The 18989-nt window shown below is 43.4% G+C and overlaps 1 protein-coding gene across 1 annotated transcript in view; it reads right to left on the bottom strand.

Moving 5' to 3' along the window:
- Nucleotides 1-1032: 1032 nt before the first annotated feature.
- The window catches only part of LOC311242432 (protocadherin beta-16-like), a gene marked incomplete at its 3' end in the record, with an annotated part of 41906 nt that continues 23949 nt past the window's right edge, over nucleotides 1033-18989 (bottom strand). The window contains exons 4-6 of the mRNA XM_084331395.1: nucleotides 8960-9020; nucleotides 8518-8571; nucleotides 1033-1083 (exon numbers count right to left, since the gene is read on the bottom strand). Coding sequence (XP_084187521.1) covers nucleotides 1033-1083; nucleotides 8518-8571; nucleotides 8960-9020 — 166 coding nt within the window. The remainder of the gene's footprint in view (nucleotides 1084-8517; nucleotides 8572-8959; nucleotides 9021-18989) is intronic.

The raw sequence follows: 18989 nt of genomic DNA, 5'->3' as shown, positions 1-18989 counted from the left end.
ATTCAGCGCCAGTGAGGCACGTGACCATTTAAATGCTATAGTAGAGTATAGCAACATATCAGTTTCTACAGTCATTTTATCATCTACTCATTTAAAAATCGCCTCCACTCGTTTTTGTGTGGTTAACTCCTCTTGGATGCATGACAGAATTAAACTATTTAAACAAGAGAGAGATTCCATGAGCAGAGATGCATGATGATGCAGACATATAATGGGCAAGGCTGCTCCGTAATCCAGTTCTAAACGCTATGATATTCTGTTGTACAGGAAGGAAAGTCTACATTTCAGCACCAAGGACAGCGCCACTCAACAACAGTGAGACACAAAACGTGGTGAACCTATACCATTTCTACACATAATGTATAACATATTATCTGCTCATTTAATGCTTTGATAATAACGTGTTTTGCAAACAACCATGTCTTCAGCACCAAGGACAGCGCCATTCAACAAGTGAGACACTTCATCAACAGTTTTAAAGTAAGCGATATCTGTTATTTGAATGCATTGAAGATGACATGTTTTGAAAACAAACAGCTCTTACCTCTCCAGACGCCCGCCTCCTGTCAGGGACCACTAGAGTATTTCCATTGCTGCCCGGGACTATAGTAGAACCTATACTCATTCTGGGTCCAACTAACATGTACCGTTTGTCTCCAGATCTGTACTGTAATTCAGTAATTGAGTAATCATCGTGCAAGAAGGGGGAGGGGGGGTAGTTCATGCAATAAATAGATGAGGGGGTGAGGTGCTTACTGAACCAGCTTTCAAGCCTACATGCATGGCCAGTGAATGATATGGCTAAATGCTGCCAGGTTGGTTGTCATGAAATATATGTCAAAATTTCAGCACCATGGACATGGAGTTTACAGACTATAGTATAAAGTTAAATACATCTTGAATATTTACGATATATTAATATCACACTAAATATTGGAAAATGTCAATTGAGCCAATTAAAAGTGGCGCGCTGGCCTGTGACGATGTTGCCTTACTAACGCAACTTAAAAGCGGTTATTAATAACAATCAACTCAAATGTTTGGGAGCAGGTGGAAGAGAACCTGGAGAAGTGGAGGCATGCACTGGAGAGAAGGGGGATGAGGGTGAGCAGAAGCAAGACCGAGTACATGTGTGTGAACGGGAAGGAAGACGGAGGGGTGGTGATGATGCAAGGAGTAGAGGTACCAAAAGTGGACGAGTTTAAGTACTTGGGGTCAACTGTCCAAAGTAATGGGGACTGTGGTAGGGGGGTGAAGAAGAGAGTGCAGGCCGGGTGGTGCGGGTGGAGAAGGATGACCGGGGTGATCTGCGATAGAAGGGTACCAGCGAGAGTAAAGGGAAAGGTCTACAGCACGGTAGTGAGACCAGCTATGCTGTATGGTCTAGAAACAGTGGCGCTGACCAACAAGCAGGTGGCGGAGCTGGAGGTGGCAGAGATGAAGATCTGCTGTGGCGACCCCTGGCGGGAAAAGCCGAAAGAAAAAGAAGAAGAACTCAAATGTTTGGTAAACAACATCATATAGCTGGAAACAGGACGCCACTACTGTATGTGGTAATGAGGTTAAGGAAGAGTTAAGAGAATGAGTTAAGGAAGTTCAGAGTATCGGGGAAGATACTCCAGTCCTTCTACTCCGGAGCTGTAGAGAGCATCTTGACAGGAAACATCACTGCCTGGTATGGAAACAGCACGGCACAGGACAAGAAGGCCCTACAGAGAGTGGTGCGCTCAGCCGAGCGTACCACGGGTATTGCACTACCTCCCCTGCAGGTTCTATACAACAAGAGGTGCAAATCCAGAGCCTGCAGAATAATGAAAGACCCCCACCACCCCAATAACAGCCTGTTCCAGCTGCTGAGGTCAGGCAGACGCCTGCGAACCCCAGCTACTAGGACAGAGAGGCTTCGGCTCAGCTTCTTCCCCCAGGCCATCAGAGCCTTGAACAATGAACACTGAGTGCCACAGAACACTGAACTTTCCACACACAAGCACACATGAGCACACACACGACACGCACGCTGTGCACGCTCGCACACTAGCAGCCACTTTAACATGAGCAGGCACACACTCATGCTGCACACGCCCACACTTATGGCCACAAAGGAAAGGTCACTTTAAGAATAGTATAGCAACAGTAACAGTGTATTGCACTACCAAAGGACCTAGCATGTCCTACATGCTCTGTAAATAACTATGTACAGATACCGAGATGTCCCACTATGTTACCTGTTTATTGCACAATGTTGTTTTTTTATTGGATTCTATTATATGTTGTACTACTGTATTGCACATCGTTGCGGGCAAGACCACCCGCATTTCATTGTATACTTGTATGCCGTGACAAATAAAACTCTTGACTTGACTTGACTTGAGGTGTCAGTGCTGGGCGGTTACTACATGTAATTAGACTAGTAGTTTCACTACATTTCCAGTAGATTGCTGGTAGTTCATCTACATTTACATTTTACCAGTGGTGCGTTCCTGAAATCAACTGGGATTGCACTTGCTATTTGCATATCAATAGCGCCGGTCGTCAGGTGTGTTAAATACGACCGGCGCTATTGATATGCAAATAGCGAGTACTTATCTGGGCTTGCACTTAGTGCACCCCCGTCCCATGAAGAACGCATGCCTGCATTTTACATAGTGATTGTTGTTAATTACCTCTTTTCTACTTTGAGATTAACAACTGGAACTACATATATTGTATGTCTATGAACGGAAGGACCAAGAACATTGATAAGAGATATTGGTATGATCAAGGAATGGTCTAAAATGGTGCAAGTTAAACATGTGTGTTGACTGTTGACAGAGGGTTCCTTGCACTTCCATGAAGAACCCAGTTTATTTGGTGTTGTTTCACATCTGACATGTAGGCAGCTATTAAAGTGAGAAGTGTGTACTTTGCAATAAACTCAATTATGCAGTGACTGTATTATACTTTGTAATAATTTGGTATTACATTTCAGTATGTGGGATTTTGATCATTCTACAAAGTCGCTTGAACTTCTTTTTCTAAGTAACTTTATATGGCCAAACTATATTTTTGTTGAGGGTAGCATTGCTATAGTTCAACTCGTTCAAGTAATGGGTAGCTTGCAAAACTATGCTTTCAGAGTAGTCTCCCCAACACTGGGTTATAGAGTATAAACAAACAATGGTAGTCAGGCAGGCAGGCACCCACTGTGAAGGAATCAAAGGGGCTTGTTATAGTTCTGTGCCACTGTATTCAGTGAGTATAGTCTCTTTAGTTGACGAGCAGCATGGATCTGGTGTGTCGCTTTACTGAAGTGATACATCTCTGCCATGCCTATGGTCCGCACTCTGTAGGGGCTGTGACGTCACAGCACACTCCCATAATGCTGTCTACCACTGCAATGGTCAACAGTGCCACCCTGTGGCTCACAGTCGCATGTGCAGCTGATGTGCTCACTATTATGTCTCCGTATTGTGCATGATGTGTGTGTGCGTGTGTCTCTGTGTGTGTGTGTGTGTGTGTCTCTGTGTGTGTGTCTCTGTGTGTGTGTGTGTGTGTGTGTGTGTGTGTAGTGGTGCCGTGCAGCAGTAATCCATGTGACACTTCAAAATGAATCATGTTGAGATAAAAAAGGACTATCAATATAAGAAGCCAATCGAAAACCGAGTGACCTATATAATAGCAGCTCTACACACACAGCCCACCCCTCCCACCCTGCCGTTTTGGAATGCACGCGCTCTCATGTGTGCACGTGCACGGCCTCGAACTCTCATCATAAAACTATAGGCAACAGATCTTGTTAAATAACAACTAAACAAATCCCTGTTTGTTGTGCAATTTCACTATACAATGTTCAATTCCTCCTCATCATATCGACTGCATTGTTAAATCTCTGCACCGAAGGCTCTGGTGCAAATAATCCCCGGATGCTGCTGCGACGCGCGAGTCAGCATATTAAATTACGGGCTGCCTGCTTCAAAGCACACCCCACCACGAGCCCCCGCGCGCGCGAACAGACAGCACGTTGCCTTGGCAACAGAGCTCCGCGAGGCAGGTCGCTGTCCTTGGCGCTGAAACGAGGCAGGCGTGCGCACCGGGGAGAAGGGAAAGGAGGAAGGAGAGGGAGGGAGGGAGGGAGGGAGAGAGGGAGGGAGGGAGGGAGGGAGGAAGGAAGGAAGGAAGGAAGGAAGGAAGGAAGGAAGGAAGGAAGGAAGGAAGGAAGGAAGGAAGGAAGGAAGGAAGGAAGGAAGGAAGGAAGGAAGGAAGGAAGGAGGGGTGTGGGAGCAGCTATGTGTGGCTGCAGCAGACAATGAATACCAGCTTCCTCCTTTGTTCCCATCATGTTCCTCATGGACAGATAAGAGACGGTACACAACCCTCATATACCTGCATAGCCTAGAGACCCTCTATATACCATTGCACAGTGTAAATGTGGATGCGTTTTGTTTTGGAGGGAAAAGGAGCCCACTGCTTATGTAAAGCGTCAGAGGGCTCTATATGTATCTATATTTTTTGTATGAAAGTATTCTGTACTTCTGTATGACAACTATTAAAGAACTTGAACTTGAACTATATATAAGACAACCTCCCGGACACTCGTATACAGTATTCCCAACATTCCCGCGTGTTTCTACAGTGAAAACATCACACGCCGACAGAGGCCCGCCGGTGACGCCGCGCCGGGGCGGATAGCGTGTGTGTGTGACTCCTGCTGGTTGACTGTCGGGTCTGTGTTCGCCTGTTAGTGCCGGCTGGTGGTGGCTGCATGTGTGTGAGCGTGTTGTTGGTTATCGGTGCGTTGATGTGTGTTATGTGTCAGTGTGGCTCAGAGCGCCAGAGAGCGTGGGGCAGCGTGGGTCAGGAGGAGGAGGAGGAGGTGCAGGCGTCCTGCGACACTCCGGGGAGGGAACACGGAACGCTGCTCCGCTGGCTAAGTGCCCCCCCCCCCCCGCCCCGCCCCTCCCCTCCCCTCCCAGCCCGCCTCTCGCTGTTTACATCACCGCGGTCGTCTTAGAGAGCCGGGTCCTTTTTGAAAGGCTTTTAATTCACGCGCTTCACTGTTTACGAGCAGAAACATTCCAAACGCGGAGAAGAGATTTTGTTGAGACAACAACACAAATGGTTCTACGGGTCGTTCTGCGCTATATAGGCTCTTACACGTGACCTCATCTCTCTGGGGAGATGAGGTCACAGGTCATCACTGCGCGCACACGCACGCACACACACACACACACACACGCACACACACACACGCGCACACACACACACACACACACACTGATTTATTTAGTACGTCCACATTACAACAAGGGACATGCACATTGTACATAATATGCAGTCGGATATTTAACCCTTTCACTGCCACACGACAGCCGGTTAACCCTTGCACTGTGGTGACAATACAGAAGGTTAGCCCTTTACTATCGCACAAACGACGGCGATGCTCCATCATTTGCGGAGCTAATGATGCTAATGATGGAGCATCGCCGTCGGTTGTGTGATAGTAAAGGGTTAACCTTCTGCCGTGTGGCAGTGAATGGGTTAAATACCATTTTTTTTTCAGCTCCATCTGCGATCAACTGACCCACCAGGTCGGAGTCTACGACCAAACGAGGCGGACAGCAGCGCAATGAATAAAACACAGTATCATGCTTCAAGGATGAAACTAACAAAATGTCCTCCACAACTGTATAACAACTCCTGCCAATGAAAGCAGCTATACTGAGAGACACCCTGCTAACTGCCTGGTGCCCTCATCTGTACCACTGGTCTGCTGCAGCTGTTATTTGTTTCAGCAGCTTGGTCAGGAGTTGCTCTAGACCAGTGGTTCTCAAACTTTTCAGGCCGGGACCCATAAAATAAGGCGTCAGAGAGCCGCGGCCCAATGCACATCGTCAGGTTTTTTTTTTTTTTTTTTTTGCCAGTCGACCGATTTTTTAAGCCAAATATCACTTCAATCTTATTAAGTTAGTTCAAGTTAGTTATTCATTTATATGTGCTATTTATGAGAGGACTAACTTGTTGCAAAATAATAATGATAATAATAATAGCCTCATTAAAATACTATTGTTGCTTCGGTTGTTTTCAGCGTTTTATGTGCATAATCTGTTATTTAGTTTGAAATGTTCGTTGAAATAAGTAGATTTTTCGTTTTTGTTTATTTATTAAGTTAATATAAAATAGAATACAACTAGAAACACTGTCCTGGCCTGCTTCTAAGTTCAGTGGCCTGACAAAAAAAATAAAAATATTGGATTTTTTTTTTTTTTTTTTTTTTTTTTTTTATCATCTCGCGGCCCACCCGTGGCTGCTCGCGGCCCACCTTTGGGTCGCGACCCCGACTTTGGGAACCACTGCTCTAGAGAGTCTATGGTGTTGTCACGTGCCAGCATGTGGCTGTTGTATGTCGTTTGTCCTTTTGTGTGTCTCCCCCTCCTTCTCTCCCTCTCTCTCACTCCACCTGCTACTGTGATCCAGGTTCCTGTCGTTCATCAAGACACTAATTGGAAACCAGCCAGTCATCCCAGCCATCAATCAAATCACCAGTTTACCAATCAGAAGCCCTCTTCTTGTTTTAAAAACCATGTGGCACTTCCTGTTTCTTTCCCTCCCTTTCCTTTTGTCTCTCTGTTGGCTAAATGTTTGTGTGTGACTTAGTGAGCCAACACGGTAAAAGTGTGTGTGTGTGTGTTGGGAATTGGAGCAGGTAAGGGGCCCAATACATTTGGTGCTACACGTGTAGGGATAGTATTGTCTAGACAGGAGTGATGCCACTCATTGTATGTTTTGGACATGTGTTTGGTTGGTAGTTTGATATCGAACAGGTCAGTGAGGCAAAACTGCTGGGTGTTGTAATGGATGAAACACTTTCTTGGTCGAAAAACACATTAGCAATATGGTGGCTAAGATGAGCTGCGGTACTTCAATGATCAGAAGGTGTAGAAATCTGTTGACTAACGGTACAGCGAAGCTTGTACTACAATCTTTGGTCTTATCCCGCCTGGACTACTGTCCTACTATATGGTCTAACGCCTCTAGGCTTTATCTGAACAAACTCCAGTTCGCTCAGAACAGGGCGGCACGCCTCACTCTGCGCTGCTCTGTGAGGAGTAGTGTTGGAGGGATGCATGCCGCGCTGACCTGGATGACAGTGGAACAGAGGATGGCATGTAGCCTGGTAACCTTTTTGTTTAATATCTGTAATACTGGGAAACCGGAGGGTTTGCACTCACAACTGTACCCAACTAATATGAGACATGGATATAGCACAAGGCAAGCATTAGATTCATGCTTTACTTTACCTCTACCAAAAAGAAATGCTCTGAAAAAGACGGTAATGTATAGAGCAGTTGCTTATTGGAATAAAATACCCAGAAATATAACTATGGTTAAGGATAAATTCATGTTTAAAAAAAAGTTTAAAATTGCGCTCATGAATAATCCGTTACATTGGTCATTGACTTATTATGGAAATTAGTATGGAAATATAAAGGTGATCGGTGACTTGAGAAAAGTTATGCTATATTATGAGTTAAAATCATATAAATGATTTTGAACTGTTTTGTTCTTATGGACTGACTTATGTAATTTGTATTTTATGGTTGGAGAATTGTGATTGTGAATATTGCGTGAGCTTTTATTCACCGTTTTGTTTGTTGTGATGTTTTCTTGTGAGTACTTCAATGTTTGTGGTTTTATATTTTTATTTCACTTTTTGTGTGCGTTTGTATTTTTTATGTTTGGACCCCAGGAAGAGTAGTCTCACTTTGGTGTAGACTAATGGGGATCCACAATAAAAACAATAATAATAATAGTGTAGGTAGTGAGGAGTAGTTTTTTGTTGACCTTTGTATTTGTGTATAGGTAGATAAGATATTCCTTACTGAGTTAGTTTTTACTCAGTTCATTCCTTTGGCATCATTCAAGCTCCTTCCCCCCCTCCTCTCCCCTTGGTTGTGTGTCTCAAATCCACCATTGTCATTGTATATTAGTCTGTGTTTTTGTTTGTATATATAAAAGGCAAAATATATGATTTTCTTTCACCTAAACTTGTGGGCATTGCTTTATTTTTCCTTTGGTTCATTTATCACAACACAATCATCTTTTATGTTATCCACCCCTTCCCCTTGACATACTGGGGTTGTAACATGTGTAATCAAAAGTACACAGCCTGTCTGCACAATCAAGAACACACACACACAGTACGCGTGTATGCCTTCTACGACGGAACTGCGTTTCCGCGTTCGAGTTTTGCGCTCTGATTGGCCAGGTCATGTGACATGTGCGCCAATCGTGGGACAGCAAGTTCTCCGCCTATTTCCGGGTCTAACAGCCTGCAAACTACCTGGCGTTCTATCGCCATGCTCTAAGACAAACTCTAACCTTAACCAACTTCGAACGAGCACCTAAGCTTAACCAGTGTAGAAACTTGCGGTCCCACGATTGGGCGTACATGTCACATGACCAGAAATTACCTGGCCAATCAGAGACGCGGAAACGCAGTTCTGTTGTAGAAGGCATTCAGGCACACAGTACACTTACCTCCAGCTGAAAGTCGTGCAGACACAAGGCGATGTGGTAGCTGAACTCTGTCATCTTGACCCTGACACAGGGGAAGGATAGGGTTGTGACTAACATGTATACACATACAGATGCACACTGACACGTGGGTCACCGTTCACACAAAATGGTGCATTTATATAGCGGCTTTTATCCAAAGCGTTTTACAATTTGTTCCTCACATTTGTCCCGTTCACTCACACATTCACACACAGGCCCCCGCAAGTAACCATGCAAGGTGCCGACCTGCTCATCGGGAGCAATTAGGGGGTTAAGTGTCTTGCTCAAGGACACATCGACACACTGCCCGGGAGGAGCAGGAATTGAACCGGGAACCATCCAATTACCAGACGACTGCTCTACCTCCTGAACCATTCGCCCCGAGAGCCATATATGCGCGCGCACACACACACAGTACACTTACCTCCAGCTGAAAGTCGTGCAGACACAAGGCGATGTGGTACCTGAACTCTGTCATCTTGACCCTGACACAGGGGAAGGATAGGGTTGTGACTAACATGTATACACTACACATACTCAAACCTTTATTTATTTTCGAAAAGACAATTGAGGTCACCCAAATTTTCAATGTCGTCGAAACTTTACAGACATTCCAATGCATACATTTTTACAATATAATTAAGCATTACATCACGCGCAGGAGTGGTTTGTGAACAATAAACCATGCCTAGGGGTGGTCGTTAGACCCCCCTAGGCATGGTTTATTGTTCACAAATCACGACTGCAAGTGGTGTAAAGCTTTTATACAACTGCCAGATTCATCCAACCTTATTTCTATACAATAAACACACATTAATCGAAGATTTATTGAAAAAACCATCCGCCAGAAAAAGTAGTTCCCACAACTACAAAAAAGACAAGTTGCCTCCATGTGGAAGCAGCTTGAAGTGCATCCAACCAAACTAACACATCCAACTGTGTATTATTGGAATGATTGAGAGAAGTTGCCTCATGTGGAAGCAGCTTGAAGTGCATCCAACCAACTAACACATCCAACTGTGTATTATTGGAATGATTGATTGAAAATGTTATTACCAGATGCAGAATGGGTACAATACAGTACGGCTCAATACACACAATTGTTAAGGGAATGCAGACCTACTTTCCATAGAACTTCATTCTTAGATGCTTCTATATAAAGTAGGTAAAACAAATTAAAACGTTTTCTTTGCCCTATAGGAAAAAAACGTTTTCTTCGCCCTATTCTTTTATTTATTTTTTTAAACCTACTGTAGAGGGCCTAAACTTAACCAGTTGGAAACCAAGCGTACAGTAATAAAATTAGCAATCAATCAATCAATCAACTCAATAGGCCATGCTCACTTAGAACAGCGCAGCACCCAGCTCTGACTATCCCCCGCGTTGCAGGCAGAGTGTGTGTGTGTGTGTCCGTGTGTGTGCGTGTGTGTGTGTGTGTGTGTGTGATTCTCATCTCCCGATACTCGCCCGCTCGTGCTCTGCGCTCACAAAATGCGGGGCTTCTATCGACCCCTAGGGTTAAAAAGAAATCCGCCGGCCACAGAGCCTTTGTCTACCGCGCTCCCTACCTGTGGAACAAATTACCTGCCGTCATCAGGGGCGCCTGCTCTGTCGAAGCTTTTAAATCCCTGCTTAAGACTCATCTTTTCTCTCTCTCCTTCAACCTACCTTGATCTCACCTGGTCGGGGACTGACCTTTAGATTAATCTGTGTAGTTTAGTTATGGTACAGGGTACTACATGGTACCACTGGGTAGTTTACTATAGGGTAGTTTAGTTAGGGTACAGGGTACTACATGGTACCACAGAGTACTACTTGGTACTGCATGGCATTACAGGGTACTACATGGCTTACACAGCTCTACATGGCACTACATGGAACTACAAGGCACCACAGGGTACTACATGGCACTACAGGGTACTACAGGATACTACGGGGTACTACATGGCACTATGGGGTACTATAGGGTACTACATGGCACTACGGGGTACTACATGACACTACAGGGTACTACATGTCTGCTCCTTTGCAGCACCACAAACATGGGAACTCTCTAACTCTTCCCCCCCCCCCCCTCTCCCCCCCCCCCCCCCCCCTCCCTCCCCCTTCTCTCTGAGTACCCGTCTCCTGGCGCTGACCAAGGTGATGGATGCCTCGGGGTCTTGGCCAAGCTTGTAGTGACTGCTCTACATGCACCTCCGAGGCATTGGATCAGTTATTCACCGCCGTCTGTCCGTGGTCCTGTCAACTGATTAACAGACTGTTAACAGATTAACAGTCAACGCGGTTTCATTGCTGGGTTAAGTACTTCTATTCTATTCACATAATACGCTTACTTCATATATCTACTCCATTCACATATATGCCTACCACTTGTATCTATTGCTATGTCCGCCTACTACAATCTCATGAGCTGTCTAACGCCTGTCCCGTCTCCCTGTCTTCCTATGACCTGCTGTCCTGGAGTGTTGACCGGAGTGTTGGACGTCCCGTGACGAAGGCCGGGAGATTGCGACCCCCTCTGCGTGCCCCCCTGTCTTCGGAGGTCTCGTAGTGGTGACCGGAGTGCCGGATGTCCCGCGATGATGTCGGGGAGTTCGCGACCCTCTCTGCGCCACCCCCCTTCCCCCTGTCTCCGGCTGTCCCTGAGCAACGACCGGAGTGTTGAATGTCCCGTGACTAAGACGGGGAGGACGTGACCCTCTTGCGCTGCCCCTGTGCTTCAAATAGATCCGCTATCAACTCTATCTTTAATCTTTCAAAATGTTCAATTGCTATCGCTATTAGCTCTATCTTTAATTTTTCAAAATGTACAGTTGCTATTGCATGCACTCATCTGTGTTTCTCCACACACATGAGTGCATGCTTACCAACTGTCCGTCTGCAACACTACTATCACCGACATCTAAGAAGGGAGATCCCCCCTTGAACGGCCCTTCTAAGGTTTCTCTCCTCCACATTGCCTGTGGAGCTTTTTTTTCCCTATTGTTAGGTTTTAGTGAGTTTTTCCTTACCTTCGCGTGGGGTATGTCTGGGAGTGCTTGCATTCTTTCATTTATTTGCATTCATCTAAAAAATGTTTGGACCCTATGGTGTTCTTGTTCTGTTCTTGACTTATTGTTATGTTGTCTTCTTGACTTGTTTAAAGAAGACCTGTACGGCCCATGGGGACATTAACGTGTGTTGTCGGGCCCTATAAATAAATTTGATTTGATTTGATTTGTGTGGCGGTGGGTGGAGACTAGAGCGAGCGCTGACAGTCGAAAGGAAAAATTGAAAAAAAAATTGAAAATTAATCAATCAATCAATCCGCGATTTTTCTTTTGTTACAGAATGATTCAAGACCCATCAATTACATCATCCAACATTGTTTAAACGACTAAGACATTCGCTGTGACAGAATCGCTTGATATTTAGTCGTTTAGTCGCTATCAACATATCCATTTGTAAAGATTATTGTCCACCTTCTTGTGATCCGGCGGAGTGATGTGATGTGGTTCGGTTGTGGGCGGGTCCTGGGCCAGCAGCGTGGAATTGTTGCCAATAAAGACGTGTAAAATGACTGTTTCAGCCAATCAGAATCGAGAAATTTGCATGCCGTTGTATAATAATAAATATTAACTATCTGTATAGCACTTTTCACACATGGACCGGTTTGATTATCACTGACAAATACAAATCTGACAAGACAGAGTAAAATGATGCAATAGTGGAAGAATGACAGCACATCTCTGGCATTGTATGTGTATATCTGTGAGGACCCCAGGAAGACTAGTCAACACGTCGATGATGACTAATGGGGATCCTAATAAACATAAACATTACAACCATATTCACAAATATACTTTGTCTTTTACCGGCCTGAACGTTAAATTTCAGGTTGGAGGACCTTGCAGGAAAACACACTTTTACAGTACTGAGTACACTGACTTTGATCAAGCCACCTTGGGTTTCCTGAAAGGCGCTATAGACATTTGATTTATTATTATTGATTAGTTGACAAAATCCTATGACTGTTAGTCAACCAAGACTTCCTTCACTAGAGGACAGGCCTAATGTAGCACAGTTGCCCACTATGTCTTCTGCAGAGTCTATTTTCATATTACTGTAAAAGCATGGGGACACAACCCACTGCAACATTACAAGGAAGATAAAAGATCTGATTATTTAACTTGACTGAAAAACTCAAAGAACTCCATGATCACAGTAAACTGCAGGTAACGTTTGCAGTGGAAATAACCACCGTTTACCGAGACAAAGGAAAAGGCTACGTCATCAATGTTCACCTATAGTCTCGCATTTCCAGCCTGATCTCTACAAGCTGGACCAGCACAGGAGAAAGGAATAATAACCTATATCCAACCGATCTGAATATCTGATTACTGTATATGATATGATGACTGTTTCCTTTGTGTCCGCTCACCTAATGTGTCACTCAGACAGCTGCTCTCTGGTAGAGCCATATGAAATCCGTTTTTATTTTTTTCCAAATTCCATTAAATTTTTTTCCAAATTCTGTTTTTTCCATTTTAATATTTCAGAATTCTGTATTTTGCTTTGTACGCTCATTTTACCATCAGAAATAGTGTCTAATAAGTGGGAATGAATAAATGTCCACAATTTAATAAGATATAACAGTCCATTTAATAGGGCTGTCTTAAATACTTCGAAGCTTCGTTCGATGGGCATGGGATTCGAATATGAAAATAAAATGCGATTATAAAAAAAATATATATATATTTTTGCAAAATCAACTCTGCCTCTCTTTGTTAACTACAACAAGCAATGCTGTTTGTTATTTAAGATGAGGTCGGACTCGGCACTGACAGATTTGTGTTCATTGTGCTGCTTTTATAAAGCCTCAAATGACGTCTTACAATATCATGAAAGCAAAGTGTTTTGTTTGTCTAAGATTTTAAAAGGTTTAAACTTTACAGCACTGACAAAGTTGAACAAAGTGCTGTACAAGTCCCACAACATACATTTTTTTTTTTTAATAGTCGATTCCATTTTTATTGCTCAATTCCGCGATTCCGTCCGCGATTCCATGATCGCGGATTCCATATGGCTCTACTCTCTGGCTGCAGCTCTGGGTTGATATCGAGCGTGAGGGGCACTGCTGACCGCTTGCCTCTTGACACTTTGACTCACAGGAGTCATGCGAGTGCAAGGTCATCGTACTATAAATAGCCTGATGTTAATAATACTATAGACCTCTTGTACGCTATGAAATGTGTCTGAACCCACTGCTCAATGATGTCCCGTCACCTGCTCTTAGGGACCTGGCCGGAATAATCCTCTCCCGCCTCTCTCATAGAAACCTTGGGTTGGGGAAGTGGTGGAGTACAACTATTGACCGACTATTACATTTTTATATTTAGTCATTTAGCTGAACGCTTTTATCCAAAGCGACTTACAAGTTCTGTACGACAGGTCAGCAGGAAGGGCACAACTCTTACAACTGAGTAACAATGTTCATCAAACAGTTTTGAAACGTGGGTGCTGCAGTGATGAGTGCAAAGTAGTAAAGAGACATATTAGTATAGTATAGAAAGAGTGCGTGATAGTATAAGACAGTAAGAATGTTAGTATTTATCATTTCAGATATTGATTGAAGAAGTGCGTGTTTAGTCGACGGCGAAAGATTGATCGGGTTTCGTCTGTCCTAACTGTGGTGGGAAGTTCGTTCCACCATTGTGGAGCGAGGACCGAGAATAGGCGGCTTCTCTTTGATGACTAGTAATGATTAGGCCTCCACCCATTCACTCACCTAAGGCAGAGGCGACCATGCAAGGAGCCAACATGATCATGGGGAGCCGCTAGGGGTTAAGACACACTGCTGGGAGGAGCAGGAATCAAACCGAGAATGACCGCTGAGCCACTGCCCCCCCCCCCCCCCCCCCCCTATATCTGGTTTATTCTTTCATAATACAAATAATTGCAGCCCCTCCCCCATCCTTGATTATTAGCTCAGTGATTCTTCGTAACAATAATGTACAGATGCTACACTACAAGATTCTGCAGGTTCCTGTTGACTTGTTTGTTTGTTGTTATCACGCAGAGAACAGTCACTATGAAAACACACAGATGCTAACAGCTTGGATGTTCACGGTTCACTTAAGCCACTCAGGCCCAGATGTTCACGGTTCACTTAAGCCACTCAGGCCCAGATGTTGGTCTTGAATCAAGACTTAAAAGGGAGACGATGACCTTACGTCAGGACAGAGAAGGCTGGCTATCCTCCAAGGTGTAGAACAAAGATGGGACAGTGCTCATTAGCTCACACAGGAGCACAGGGGTGGAATGAGTTGCCTGCCTTTGACCATCAAACAGGGCTTGAACCTGTGTAGTTTCAAGGTGAAACTGCTTAGGGCTGCGGGTGTTTGGGTCACGAGCAGATAATAGGGACTCTTTTATGTTATTTGTATAACGAATAACCGCTAAACTGCTAAGTAGACATTAACACATTGGGTGCCAGCAACGAGATATCTCGTTGTTGGCCGCCATGCGTTGAGTGCCAATGATGAGAAATCTCGTTGTTTAATCGTTATTTCTTTTATTAGCGATATCCATTCATTTTTCATCCATCCAGCCTCACGTTATCATTGGGACTGGCTCTGATCTCGAAAAGGGCAAATACCGCCCCCTATCGTCTCCCGGATGGTATTGCACCCATTGGATTGGAGTCAATGAAAATGCATGAGAAAAAAACCCTCCAGATTCCACATTTTACTTCTGAGCCATGTAACCTGAGACTATTGCATTCATTGAGGCAACCGAAAGCAGCATGGATTATCTGTTTCGAGGTCTAACGTTGGATCAATAAACGCGATCGATATTTGGAATGGCGATCAGGAATTGGATTCATCTTTTTGCAGAACATCTGAGGTAAGGACTTTATTTTACCAGTCTTGGGGTAATCAGATGTTTTCTGATTACACAACGTGTCCCCTATGTGTGTATGTGTGTATATGACCTTAGCGCTGACCAGGTCATGGATAATCGATTTTTCAGCCCGCTTCTCTACTGTGCATAAGTACACATATACTATCGATAATCTAGCGTTTATTTGAAAAACTATTCATAAATAGGCAGAAAAATTACAACGTGTTTTGTGTATTCCAGTAAAGGGCTGTGTTCGCGGATTTCTCTGGAATCACTAGAAATCTTTCAAAACTATACTCGTATTCAAAATGGTATAAAACTAAAAACATTACTGTTTAAACAGGCCTTTGGGTAATGGTTGAGCTTCTCCTCCAGGTATAAAATATGTCTCTTTTTTTTGTGCATTGTGTTTTTGTTATGTCTCTTATCACTTGAATGGTTCTTGCTTTTTATTTTTATATTTTATTTCTGCTGTATGTAAAGCACTTTGTGAGTTCTCTCTGTGAAAAGTGCTATATAAATAAACTTTACTTACTTACTTACTTACTTACTTACTTACTTACTTACTTACTTACTTACTTACTTACTTACTTACTTACTTACTTACTTACTTACTTACTTACTTACTTACTTACTTACTTACTTACTTACTTACTTACTTACTTACTTACTTACTTACTTACTTACTTACTTACTTACTTACTTACTTACTTACTTACTTACTTACTTACTTACTTACTTACTTACTTACTTACTTACTTACTTACTTACTTACTTACTTACTTACTTACTTACTTACTTACTTACTTACTTACTTACTTACTTACTTACTTACTTACTTACTTACTTACTTACTTACTTACTTACTTACTTACTTACTTACTTACTTACTTACTTACTTACTTACTTACTTACTTACTTACTTACTTACTTACTTACTTACTTACTTACTTACTTACATACATTACCCGAGTCCGAGTCATCGAGGTTGAGTCCACTCCACTCTGACAGTCAAAGAGCTGACGTACAAATAAAAAAATTAAACATAAATGACACAGCGGTCACCATTTCGAAGGGCGTTTATTTACTTTGTGACACAATAGCCAAACAAATGCACTAGCCATCGATATCTTATGCCAACAGTGCTCAAGTCCAAATCAAGTCACGAAAAAATCAGTCCAGGACTCGAGTACTACAGTACAACACTGCAGAGAGCACAGCTGCTAGGTGCAGCTGAAGAAACCAAGCGTTGTGTCGCTCAGACTGCAAATGTAAATGCGTTTATGAATACCCCAATTATTGATGTCAGAAAAATGACCTGCCTATGGGGCGGTGCTTTCATAACTGACAGCTGGGCTATTTGTATCACTTCCCTTTCTCTCTGACACTGGGAGAGTGTCTTGGCCACAGAGATAAGAGTGTCTTTGTTATTGTATTAGAAGTAAGTGAAATTTAATTATATCTCCCTCTCTCTCGCTGTGTGAGAGAGAGACTCTTGCAGTAGACTTGAGTAGAGCATAAAGGATGATATCTGATTCTGTCTCTATAATGCCTTTAGTTTATTTTACAATTATTAAAATACAGTACATTAAGTTACAACAAGTCATGCATCCTAAAATGATCAACGATAGCACAACAAAGTCACAAACCTATTTCCATTGTGGTCCTTAGTCTCAGCAGCACATTAGTAGTTACATAAACATTATCATCGTCATCCTAGTATATTGATGAAAGTAAACATTTTAAAAGTAAAATACAACATTATTAATAAAATATGCATAAAAAGTACAGATCATACACTGTCATGGTTTTTGCTTTATTTCGTCTTCCTGTGAGGGACAGCTGTCTATTTCATCTTTCTGTGAGGGACAGCTGTCTATTTCGTCTTTCTGTGAGGGACAGCTGTCTATTTCATCTTTCTGTGTGGGACAGCTGTCTATTTCGTCTTTCTGTGAGGGACAGCTGTCTATTTCGTCTTTCTGTGAGGGACAGCTGTCTATTTCATCTTCCTGTGAGGGACAGCTGTATATTTCGTCTTCCTATGATGGACAGCTGTCTATTTCATCTTTCTGTGAGGGACAGCTGTCTATTTCATCTTCCTGTGAGGGACAGCTGTCTATTTCATCTTCCTGTGTGGGACAGCTGTCTATTTCGTCTTCCTGTGAGGGACAGCTGTCTATTTCATCTTTCTGTGAGGGACAGCTGTCTATTTCATCTTCCTGTGAGGGACAGCTGTCTATTTCATCTTCCTGTGAGGGACAGCTGTCTATTTCATCTTCCTGTGAGGGACAGCTGTCTATTTCATCTTTCTGTGAGGGACAGCTGTCTATTTCATCTTCCTGTGAGGGACAGCTGTCTATTTCATCTTCCTGTGAGGGACAGCTGTCTATTTCGTCTTCCTGTGAGGGACAGCTGTCTATTTCATCTTTCTATGAGGGACAGCTGTCTATTTTTGTCTTTCTGTGAGGGACAGCTGTCTATTTCATCTTTCTGTGAGGGACAGCTGTCTATTTCGTCTTTCTGAGAGGGACAGCTGTCTATTTCGTCTTTCTGTGAGGGACAGCTGTCTATTTCGTCTTTCTGTGAGGGACAGCTGTCTATTTCATCTTCCTGTGAGGGACAGCTGTCTATTTAACAAGGTGCACTACCCTGTTTATTTTTCGTCATTATTATATTCAGAGTTAATTATATTGTTTACACTGTCTTTCTTCTAATATAACCCTGCCCATTCCCAAATCATATTCAGAAAGTATCACAGAGACTTATATTGACCGCGGAATTTGTTATTATTAGTAAGACACAACATTTCCGTAGTAATTGACCACCAGACTCTTTCTCTTAAGGCATTAACTGGGTTAATTAATATAAATGTTATATTGTAACTGTCTAGTTACACATTGGTTCCGAAACATGTATGTTCCAGGCTGCTGCAATTTTGAATCTGAGAGAGCTCTGGTCAGCGAAGCCGGCGCCGTTCGCGAATCGCGACCTCCATGTTTTGGGGCTATTCATCAGAAAACTCGGATCCCGATTCGGCTCCCATCCGTCGGGCAAGAACTGGCGGTTTTCAGCCTCTCTCTCTGGAGCTTAACGGAGTTTCGAGTTTGGGATTCACCGTGTTGAATGGGGCGTCTGAACTAAGCAAGGACATCATGCGCATGCGCGGCGAAGAATGCGGAAGCGCCCTTGCACTCTTCCGCTGTCATTAAGCAACACGCGTGAGGGACAGCTGTCTATTTCGTCTTTCTGTGAGGGACAGCTGTCAATCACTGGCCTCTGTGGTTAATTGCCTCGTGGTAGGGCAGGTGTGTGGGCTTGATTGCACCTGATTCAGTGCAGCTGTGCCTAATGGTACTTATGGTAGCCGAGTGAGTCTATTTAAGTTTGAAACTCGCAGGGTTAGCTGCTTTCTCATTTCCTTTTGTGTTGGCTATCCTTTCGGTCAGGCTTTGTTATATTAGATTCAGATTCAGAGTTTTTATTTGCCACATGGAAACAATACAATCATAAAGTTGTTCATACAAAATCATAAATACCATACCATGGACAAAAGGAGCAGGAAGAAGAAT

Source organism: Notolepis coatsorum (genome assembly GCF_963971535.1).
Source record: "Notolepis coatsorum genome assembly, chromosome: 16".
NCBI lineage: Eukaryota > Metazoa > Chordata > Actinopteri > Aulopiformes > Paralepididae > Notolepis > Notolepis coatsorum.
This window is presented reverse-complemented; position numbering and strand designations above follow the sequence as displayed.